The sequence below is a fragment of the Verticillium dahliae genome, genomic scaffold (assembly GCF_000150675.1).
Source record: "Verticillium dahliae VdLs.17 supercont1.29 genomic scaffold, whole genome shotgun sequence".
Classification (NCBI taxonomy): Eukaryota; Fungi; Ascomycota; class Sordariomycetes; order Glomerellales; family Plectosphaerellaceae; genus Verticillium; species Verticillium dahliae.
The window spans coordinates 284,868-295,355 of NW_009276919.1; the positions used below are offsets into that span (position 1 = coordinate 284,868).

At 53.3% G+C, this 10,488-nt stretch overlaps 4 protein-coding genes across 4 annotated transcripts; 1 reads left to right on the forward strand and 3 right to left on the reverse strand.

The window, feature by feature from the left end:
- Positions 1-499: 499 nt before the first annotated feature.
- On the reverse strand, positions 500-2,404 carry VDAG_09932 (glutaryl-CoA dehydrogenase; the record flags this gene model as incomplete). The annotated part of the gene is made up of 4 exons (XM_009651277.1): positions 2,401-2,404; positions 1,696-2,014; positions 617-1,642; positions 500-546 (listed from the first exon to the last, which is right to left on the reverse strand). Exons 2-4 carry the CDS (start codon positions 1,916-1,918, stop codon positions 500-502), a joined length of 1,296 nt encoding a protein of 431 aa, XP_009649572.1. The 5' UTR covers positions 1,919-2,014; positions 2,401-2,404.
- Positions 2,405-5,277: 2,873 nt separating this feature from the next.
- On the reverse strand, positions 5,278-6,262 carry VDAG_09933 (uncharacterized protein; the record flags this gene model as incomplete). The annotated part of the gene is made up of 2 exons (XM_009651278.1): positions 5,815-6,262; positions 5,278-5,680 (listed from the first exon to the last, which is right to left on the reverse strand). Exons 1-2 carry the CDS (start codon positions 6,063-6,065, stop codon positions 5,278-5,280), a joined length of 654 nt encoding a protein of 217 aa, XP_009649573.1. The 5' UTR covers positions 6,066-6,262.
- A 352-nt stretch (positions 6,263-6,614) lies between these two features.
- Positions 6,615-7,136, forward strand: VDAG_09934 (uncharacterized protein; the record flags this gene model as incomplete). Its single annotated transcript, XM_009651279.1, has 2 exons — positions 6,615-6,848; positions 6,942-7,136. 2 exons carry the CDS (start codon positions 6,615-6,617, stop codon positions 7,134-7,136), a joined length of 429 nt encoding a protein of 142 aa, XP_009649574.1.
- Positions 7,137-7,402: 266 nt separating this feature from the next.
- VDAG_09935 (phosphatidylinositol-4-phosphate 5-kinase its3) lies at positions 7,403-10,480 on the reverse strand (the record flags this gene model as incomplete). Its single annotated transcript, XM_009651280.1, has 3 exons — positions 7,403-8,669; positions 8,722-9,691; positions 9,744-10,480. The coding sequence occupies 3 exons, from the start codon at positions 10,478-10,480 to the stop codon at positions 7,848-7,850; spliced, it is 2,529 nt and encodes an 842-aa protein (XP_009649575.1). The 3' UTR covers positions 7,403-7,847.
- Positions 10,481-10,488: the final 8 nt, after the last annotated feature.

Below are 10,488 nucleotides of genomic sequence, written 5' to 3' on the forward strand. Positions count from 1 at the left end.
TCTTAACTGATCCTTCCCAATTTTCATAGTCGTGTTGGTAATGTTTTATGGCTGATGAATCCTAGCTAAGCCACTTGTTTCTCAAGCCTTCTTCTCAGTTGTATCGCTTTCAACAACGCCTTCGTGTTCCCGCATGGTCTTCGCTGTCTTTTCGTCGGAATCTGGAGTACATTTTTTTTTTCATGAAGCTGCCCAACATAAGATTTGTAACTAGGCAGCCCCAGGATCGCAGTCAATTTTCAGGTTTGAGGCCTCAGCACAACAAGGTTCGATGCGAGACCTCACTGCCCAACGCTCGCGCCAAGTCGGGTTCGGTCGGGCACTCCAAGGATGTACCTGATCTTGTTGTGCTCCCTTTCACGTCACATGTGGCTCCTTATACCTTTTTCGCGCCATGCACCTGATATTGGGGCTCGAGGTAAACCTTCTGTTCATTGCCTCCATCGCTTACTGAGGCAACAGAAGGAGTCCCCTACAGACCTCAATAAACACTTCCGACTTATACAAACGCCTGCACCCCCGTAATGGCCCGCCCCAGGATCAAGCCTAGCAAAGTTAACGTCAGCATACGTAGCATAGTTGCAAGGCACAGGCCGAGCATTTGCCGATCACTTACTGTGTATATCGCTCTGGCCCTCGTAGGTCTGTGTTACGAACAAATTCGCCACATGTCGGCCGATAGCATACTCGTCGCTAACGGCGTTGCCTCCGAAGATCTCTTGAAGCACTCGAGCATTCTGAAGGGCCCGGTCGCAGTTCTGGCGCTTCACCATGCTAATCATGTCAGGCGTGGCCTTGCCCTCGTCCTTAAGCCTGCCGACTTGAATGGCCGCCAGCGTGCCATAAGCAGCGTCAGTACTGGCGTCAGCCAGCTTCTTCTGGACGAGTTGATAGCGAGCGAGCGGATTCCCCTTGAACTGCTTCCTCTCGAGCGCATACGTCCTTGCTCTCGCGATGCAGTCTTCCAAAGCGCCCATAACGCCTAGGGCAATGCCGTATCGGGCACTATTGAGGCACGAGAATGGCCCTCGGAGACCTTCAACTTCTGGAAACATATTCTCGTGAGGAACCGGACACTCTTCAAGTTGAATCATGCCTGTGATCGAAGCTCGGAGCCCGTTCTTGTCCTTTATAGGTGGCGTTTCCAGAGTGCCGGCTGGGCACTTGGATCTCTCAACCAGAAACCCTCGGATTTTCCCTGTCTCCTGCAGCTTGGCCCATACCAAGAGCACGTCAGCAACGGGAGAGTTCGTAATCCACGTCTTGGCGCCCGATAAAGAATAATATCCATTCTTAGATGGATGTGGTCTCGCAACAGTCTCCATGGATCCGGGATCACTGCCGTGGTTGGGCTCCGTCAAGCCGAAAGCGCCCAATGATTTTCCTTTCGCCATCTGAGGCAAGAACTTCTCTTTTTGCTCATGACTTCCAAATTCGTTGATGCCTCCCATGACTAGTGACGACTGGACAGACATGCCTGACCGGTATCCGCTGTCGACGCGTTCGACTGCGCGTGTGATTAGGCCGCCGGCCACAGTTGACACGCCTGCGCAACCGTACCCTTCGATTGTGGCACCCAAAAGACCGAGCTCGCCCATCTCTTCGAGGATCTTTGTGTCATAGTTCTCGTCGCGATATGCCTCTGTGTGGTGTTGTTAGTGTATGCGTTGCAGAGCACCTCAGAACTGTACGTACGAAGCACACGAGGGAGCAACTGCTCTTGGCAATATCGCTCCGCAGTCTCCGAAATTGCCAGTTCCTCCTCAGTCAACAGTGTTGTAGATGCGAGTGGATCTTGCCAATCGAAGACCGGCGCGGTGGAAGAGGAGGCAAACCTATTGCCAATTGTGAATGTAACTGCGGTTGGGGCCTTGGCCAGGGACGGCCTCACGAGCCTCGGTAGCATGAATCGCATCATGATGGGCTTCTTCAACTGCTGTTGAGAACCGGTTCTCAATTTCTTGCCGGAGACGTGTTCTGGATGTTCATTGTCGAGCTCGCTGTCAGGTCAATGCTTGGGGGAATGTCCGAATCATTGCCCCGCCGTTAGCCGCACGACAGCATCCGAGGCACTGAGGCACAGTGATGACATAGTAGTCCGTTATCGGACCTTATCGAACCTCGAATCTAGGTGAGGTGCCTTAGGTAAGGTACCACCTGGCAAGACCTCATTGACATACCTGCCTCACATCGTGTAAATGTTCGCAGGACTTCGGATCTGTTAAGGGTCTCTATTCGTGACCGGCTGACCTACACCGACTTTTTGTGATTTCAAACAACTCTCTAGAGAAGCCTTACCCTCAAGTAAAAAGCAAACTTGCTCCGTGACAGTACTGGTCCTTTGATTTGACGACAAGCCTTGCTCAATCATGATCCGGACATCTAGTACAGCTACCTTACCCATGGTGCCTTCCGGAATTACCTACCTAGGTAATTTCCCTTAGAGTTGGAATCACCTGCTCTCAAGACGAAGCTGCGCATACGTCTCGGTTCTTCATCTCCGATAAAGCACGATCCCTTGCGCTTCCAATGGCATCCTTCCTATGATTTGGAGGTCGTCGGTCATGAGAAGCAACCACGTTGACATTCTGATTATCCCTCGTACTGCTCCCTGGTCGCACCAATTCTTGGTCAAGACACAGAGTCCTCCACTTCAAATTCATCTCACGCTGAATAGTATTTGTGATCTCCCACAAGGATCCAAGAGGATGAACTCCTGCGTTTTCCTGGCGCTGCACGACCTCCCTGACGCACGCAGAACAGGCAATGATGGACATCCTGCCGAAGAGCATAACATCGACGCTCAAAGAAAAAGGAAAGGCATTGCGCTTTGTCCATTCGGCAACGATACGGAAGGGATTGATTGGGCTTTACATTGCTACATGCGGAAGGTTGTCGAAAATGTCAATCACATTAGACACGATCGTAAGGATCGTTGTCCGCCTCCCGAACAATACGGTGACGTGGCCAGGCAGTACGCCCGATTCAGCAGCGCCTCTTTTCGTCAAAAGGCTGTGAATAGACCTTACGTGATGCGATGGGACATGTTGTTGGAATCAGCGAAACATGTCCATCCTAGCCGCAGAGTTGGGTATGTGCCAACGACTCGCGCACCGCAACAGATGCAAAACAGCAGGAGAAGGTCAACAGGGGAAGACCCGAAATGCATAAGAGCATCTAACAGGAATCTTCCAATAGGTGCAGACCGTCGCCGCATCAGTCGGACGTCTGCGACACAGCATGCCGGCACAGGAAGAAGACACTCAAGATGGTCAAGTCTCAGTAGCCAGAAGGTTAGGCTCTTTCGGTTATCCTTTATATCTCTCAATCTCCTAATTGGTTCGTGCTCAGGATTTTGTTGATCAAGATCGAACAGTGTGGGAAAGGCTACCTGAGCCCCAAATTGCCCCCTTATCACCAGTGTCGGGGGTTACACGGCAGCCAGGTTTCCGGCAGACGCTTGCTCAACATATTCGTCAGGTTGGAAATCTCCTTCGCCACGAACGACTTTCGAGTCCCGAGAACGTTAAAGAATCTGAGCGTCCTGTATCTCCAGGCTGTGGTCGAAGGCGCATGGCTCGAGAGCCCCAGGATGAACACTCATCGGACGAAACTAGCCCATTCCACACGCCGGCAGTCCAGGTATCAAAGTCTGAGAACTGTCCAGATCAGCCTCAACATACCCAAGAATACCAGACAACTACCCAATGTATGCAAGCGGTAGACAGTCTTACCATGGCCGGTCTCCTGTCAGCGGCGGGAAACCTGGATCGACTATCTGAAGCATCACGAACTCTCCCTCAAAGTCCTGAGGACCTGGACTCACCAAACAAGGTAACATCAACAACGACTCTGGATGTTTCGGCCGCTTCAATTCAAGAGAGTCGAGTCAGCAGAGGCAGTTCTCCGTTGCCCGCTACTTCGAGTGGAGACCCTACGCAAAACAACGAGGGACATGTGCGTGCGGCACAGCCTCTTAGAAGTACCTGTGACGAAGAATATCAAGGATCGCTCTGGACTGGGGATCATTTCGGGAGTACTAGATTAGAACGGCCCAAACGCTAGTGGCAGTTTGGTCACTTTAATGTCCACGGACTAGATGACAGATTGTCACGCCAGGAAGGGAACAGAGAAGCTATCGGGCAAGGTCTCGAAACGCATCAAGCCGATACTGCCAGCAGAAATGATTCCCTTCGCAACGAAAGTCCACTGCCAGGCGAAGAGTCTCAGACGGGAGTAAATCACGAGGGCTGCGATGAGTTGCGACCCGATTCATTGACCTCTATTAGTTTCGAACGCGATTTCACAGGCATATTTGACGACTTGCATGGTCAAGCCAGGCGTAATCAACGTCGACCATCCGAGCCTCGTAATACCAAAGGCCCTGAAACCAGACCTGGAAGACAGTCCCGGAAGATCGACTGGTCCTTGTTGCAGGTCATACATGTCAAGGGAGGCTGGGTGGTCATTGAGCCATTCAGCGCGACAGCGGAGCCGCAGATCTTTACGGACACGACAACTAAACACGAAGGGCCTTCGCCGGACCTTACTTCTTTGGGGGTTCTTCCTGGTGCCTACCAGGCTGTTGATCCACTGGTAACTTACATTCCACAAGCTTCGGACTCAAAGGCTCTCAAAAAAGAGCGAAGTGAGATCCTCGCCCATGTAAAGAGGCATAGGGGTTCACAGAACAACCTTGCCAAACTTTTGGGGACAAAGGACGAGACTTCGAGCGTAATATCTTGTGCCGAAAATTGCGAAGATCGAACAGTTACTGCCAACAGTCCCTCCGATGTGGATGTAGCTCACGACGACTTTGTTGCCGATTACGTGGCGCAACTCGCGGAACGAAGCGTTTGTTCGCCTGCGGCCGATCTTCCTCTCGATGGCGAAGGAATAGAGAGGCGCAATACATCCGGAACAGTTCTGATCAAAAAAATAGGACACAGACAGACGAGATCCAAGGATGGGTCTGATGATTCTGGGGGTTCCTCATCGTCCCCTTAGTCGGCGATCCTGCTAGACACCTAAGCCCAGCTTGATCGAAGCCTTGCGAGGTGAGAGGGCAATGCATCACTGATAAACCATACACATACCTTTGATCCGCTCCTAAAACAGAAATCGCTCGGTATCAATATGGTATTTTTGCTAGAGGTATTGTTTAGAGGAGGAAACAAGTAAAATCACTGCAACCGAAAAGCCAAGTTGTCGGTACCTAACCTTGACCAATATCTCATTATAACAAAGTGAATTGTCTACTGCAAAAGGGTGTCTATTCTAATCAGCCGTCTTGATGCCTAACATTTCATACTCTCCTGTTCCGTCTCTTCCCCTACCTCGCCCCCTTCCCCTCGAAAACCCTTGCTCCTCATCACCTTCCACTGGGCCCCCCCCGTTTGACTGCAAATCATCACCCGCTCCAGGTCTGCCACCAGTTCCATTACCACCGCCACCACCACTGCCGCCAAAGTATATGGGGCGCAGCTCACGATATCTCGAGCCCCAGACGCCGAGTGCGGCGCATAATCCTGCAGATGCCATCATGCAGGCCCACCACATGGCGTTGCGGGGCACGCGACCAGTGTACAGCGTTGTAATGACAAGATGAAGGGCATGGATGGTAACGGCAAAGTCGGGCACAAGCTTCGAGCGGGAAACGAGAAGGATAATGGCTATCGCCCTGTGTGTGTGCGCGCGCGCAGTGTCAGCCATTGGGGCATCTCCAGAGGTGTAAACTCAAGGGAAACTCAAGGAGTGGGGGGGGAAGAAGAAGCCGGAGGGTACGAGTAGAGGGAAGTGTCAAGAGAACCGTACATGCAAAACCCGCCATCGAGGACCAAGACGAATCCACAGAGCCAGCCTTGTGTTGTGTCTCCCCTGACGGCATCCCAGCCGAAGACGACATCAAGAGTAAACGAGATGCCGGCGACGAGGGCCGTAAAGAGCATGAGGATGATGGCGCCGACGTAGTAAAGAGCCTGCAGAGTCGCAATCTGAGTGGCGATCCTCAAGGGCGGGAGCTCGGCCATGGCGCCAGCGCGCGGCGGCCTCCTCCTGCGCGGCATGGCGCTTTGCTGAGGAGGGTCGTGTTGCGACAGGCAATCAGGGGGGGTTGGGGGGCGGGAAGTTGGCTGAAGCCTTTGGTCGTCGAGGCTGCCGCTTGAGTCGTTACGACAGGAGCATGAGCGAGAGGAGTTCCAGCAGGGCGTGCGCTCCGAGGACACGCTTGCCGTGTGCGTTTTTTTGGAATCGAGCTGTATGTGATGGTGGTCGAAGATCGAGGATGCTGGGCGCAGGGTCATTGGCATACAGTCTAGCGCTGCGGACCTTCGCTCAAGGACGGCAAATGAACAGCTGGAACGTTGGCGTTCAAGGGCGCCACCCCAGATTCTCGGGAACGCTAGGCCCGATGAGCTCACCGCCCGAGTCCTGCCCCCCAAACCTTCCAAAATCTGGTCGAGCTTTGGAGGACATACAGACGTCCCCACCACGGTCTTCCAAGCCCAGAGGCGAACACCACTCTCACGACGACCGCTCTTGTTTGTGCCATTCACAAGCTGACGAACCGCCGAAAGACAAAATTCAATTATTTCCCCACCCGATACCCGTCCATCATGGCTCTCTTCTCCTGGTCCACGAGTGCCGACGACAAGCGCGCTGAGGAAGTCCGCACTGGCGCCGTAGCCCCCGACCGCAGCGAGCGCAAGAAGTGCTGGGAGGCCCGCGACAGTTACTTTGCCTGCCTTGACCGCTCTAACATCATCGATGCTGTCAAGGAAGACAAGGCCGCGCGCAAGGCCTGCCCGGCCGAAAACGAGCTGTTTGAGCGCGATTGCGCCACTGCGTGGGTACGTGAAGTCGCCTGAAGTCAGGCCCGCCTGCCGGCACCCGCGTCTGCGCTCTCGCTTTGTCTGGAAGTGCATACTGACACGAGGACGCAGGTCAAATACTTTAAGCAGTGGCGGGTGGCAGACATCCAGAAGAAGGCAAGGATAGCCCAGCTCGAAGCTGAGGGCGCCGTCAAGATGGATGTTACCACGTCCTTTACCGAAAACACCTCCGCTGGCACTACCGGCGTACCAAAGGGAACAAGCAGGGAGGATATACAAGACATGCTGTCTTCTCGAAGGAAGTAAGAAAAAAACATAATGACCTCCATGGCATAGATCGATCCGATGTATGGATCACTGGACGCAACAAACCCTCCCCTCTTGAGTGGGCTCGAGACACATCTCCACTACACGTTCGGCTGTACAATGTATTTTAATGTTACCTATGTGTGACTTGTAAGTTAAGGGCGGATATGTGGCGCCGTCTACGATGGAACGACTTGAAGTAGGAGTGATGAGGGACACCGTGTTAACAACACACATCACCAGGGCTGGGCTTCCTCATCAGGAATGAAGACGAATGAGTCAAATCATCTATTTAGAAATATGGAAAATCCCACCTGCTATCCCGACTCCTTGACTAACCTGCCAATTTGGCCTATGCTGTGCGCTCTGTAGCTCACTAATCGCTCCTGCTTTGCTACCCCTGAAACCATGTCGTGCTCAGTTCGCCATGGGCATTACAGTTGTTACATTAGAAAAAACAAGGAAAGGTCGGTGCAGTGGTGGTATCATCCATGCGCAGTGCGGGGACAAAAGGAACAATAAGAAAACGGTAGATGAAGAACTTTCGCTTGGCCGCCCCCAGCATGGACGCCAATTTGGCACATGTCGATGATAGCCACAGCCGACTCGCCTGCAATGATGGGGAATGCACCACAAGCCTCAAGCTGTCGGCACCACTGGGATGCCTTTCACTGCCCTGACTCGCACAGAATACTTGTCATGCTTCGCTCGCTATGCAAAGCTAAGTCGAGCTCTGGTTTCGGGCACAGTCTCGCCAGGCAGAGGTGGCAGATCCTTGTTGAAAGAGTCTTTGCTGAGCCTCGGCTGGAGCCCGAACGAGTCATCTGGGTTGAAGGACTTGGAGTCGTTGCTCCTCGACTGCGTCATGGCACCGTACCCGCTGTCCTGACTCTCAGGCTTCAGGCCAGTTTTTGGTGGCGTGGGAGGAGCGTAGTTCCTGAACCCTGGCAACTTGTTCAAGAAGTCAGGCTTTGCCGGCGTTGCAGGCCTATGTTCGTCGTCCCCATCGCGGCTGCGTCCTCCAATCGAGTGTGATTCGGCAGCTTCCTCGACAACAGGCAGGACTGGCTGCGTCTGTCCGGATTCCCGTCTGTCAGGTGCTGGTATCGTCGTCATGACCTTGTCTGGAACAGACTCTTCCGACGCACCACGCTCCGCTGACCTCTGTGCCACGAGCTCAGCTTTTTCGATAACCTCCTGCGCCTCGGGAGACTTTTGTCCACTTGGCAGAGGGGCTGGCGGCGGTTGATGGGAGGGCATGGGAGGCGCTGACGTCGAGTTGGATCGTCGCCGGGAGTTTGAGCTTCTCCAGCTGGAGACGCGTTGATTCTGGTTATCGCTCACAATAGCTGCCGCTGCCTCTTCTTCTTGTTTTTGTTGCTTCTCCCGGGCAGCTTGCTCTGGTGACATAGTGATGCCCTCCACAAAATGGTAGAAACGATCTCCGTATTGACTGGGAGGGGTGGCAGAGATTTGATTTCTATCATTTGTTAACCCCTTCCAGAAGTGTTCAATCTTTTTGATCATTCCGTACTACATACGTTAGCAAAAGCCAATATGCCACAAGAGTGCTGGTTAAGCTTACGTGAGTCAGGCAGTCGATCACTCCCAGGTAGTAGATTTCGTCAGCTGGAGAGTTGTCTTCGTGTGTGGCTCGGAGGCCGCCGTCGTCCTGGTTGAATATGAAGCCCGCTCTGTTGTGCGCTTCGTCTAGCTCGTCCGGCATCTTGTTGGAGGCGCCCATGGGCACGGGCCGTTCTTGACGGATCATCTGTCTCAGTTCCTTGGCCTTTCGTGCGTTCTCCAACTTTGATGGGGTTCTCAGAAGCACCGACTGAGGTTCAGCATCGTCCTGTGTGGCGTCGCCACCTGGGTTGAACACCTGTAGAGTCTTGCCCCGTAAGTTCTCCTCGTTCCCCCTGGATACGTCGTGGATACCAACGAGGAGCGAGTAGTCCATTATCTTTAGCTTTTTCATGAGTGCGACGTCTCGGTTGAGCTGTTCCAGGAAAAGTCGTTTCTTCTGGATACCTAGCTCAAGAGAGCGTTGCCGCCTCAACCAGTTGAGATCCTTCATGGTGGCCCTTGGGTTCTTGTCCAGGTCCTCCTCACGATAATCTCGACCAATAGTCGAGCCTTTAAGATCGAAGGTGGAGTGGATATCCCGGTGCGGCGGGAAAAGATTGTTCATGACCACAAAGTGAATCTTCTTGCCATATGGCATCTTGACACGGTGAAGGCCGTAAAATTGAGACAGCAAAGTGTTGGGGTTGTCGCTGACATGCTGGTAATAATCCTTGAGAATTTTGCGAAGAAACTTGTGTTCGGCATGATGGATGGTCTTGATGATGTACTTGTAGTCCCTAGAGAAGTAGAAAAAGCTTCCGCTCTTGCCCGGAGAACCGAGCTCAGAGAGTATGTACTTTCCTGTGAGAGACATGAGGTAGTCTGCAGGGTCAAGTCGGAAAAGTGAGCGCAGCCGACGGAAGACCCATGGTGCGTAGTCCTTAAACTTGAAGTCGTATTTGGCCGACGGGACAAGTTCATTGCCAGCACTGAATGGGTTAGCCTCTCTCGTATCGTAGCAAAGGGCGTTCGAGGACCTACATGTCAAAGGTGGACTTTTGTTTGGCAACAAAGTCGGCATCTGTGGGTGGTCTGTCAAGCTTGGCGTTGGTACGCGACACGGAGACACGGATGCCTGTAAGCATGTTGTATGCCGTAACCCAGTTGGCATGATGCTCGTCGACTTTGGTACCAACAAGCACACGATCGTCGTCTTCCTCCTCCTTCTTCTTTCTCTTGCTTGCCCTTTTCTGGCGGTACGCTTCTGCCCAGCGAAGGGCGTCCTCATCGGGCACTACGTCATCGCGCGGCGCATCGGACTGCAGTGACCTTGTGTTCCTGCGTCCCAGACTGAGTGATGCCCTACGAACTCCTGCCGTCGCCGCTGTTGGGGAGAACCGGCCGCTTGCAAAAGCCGTGTCGTGTCCGTCCCTGGAGCTCCTGCCTGGCTGCACCTTAGGCACTTCAAGGGTGTGTCTTTGCTTCAGACCAGTGTTGGGGGGGACCTGCAAAGATGAAGAGGCATCGGCGCCATTTGCTTCGTAGATGGGAGGAGACGAAAAGCGATGTGGTGAATGGGTGTTACGAGCCTCCAGGATCGCCGAGGCAGAAGTCGTGTTGCGGGCCGGGGTGGTCGGTTCAGTACTTTGGTCGTGTTGAGGGAATGTCGTCTCGGAGGGGGCTTGTGTCAAACTAGCACTGGACGAAGGTTGTACGTTGCCGTTTTGGGCTGGAGGCGGAGGCGCTGTTCTTATCGGGCATCTTGACGACGCTGCCATTTTGATAG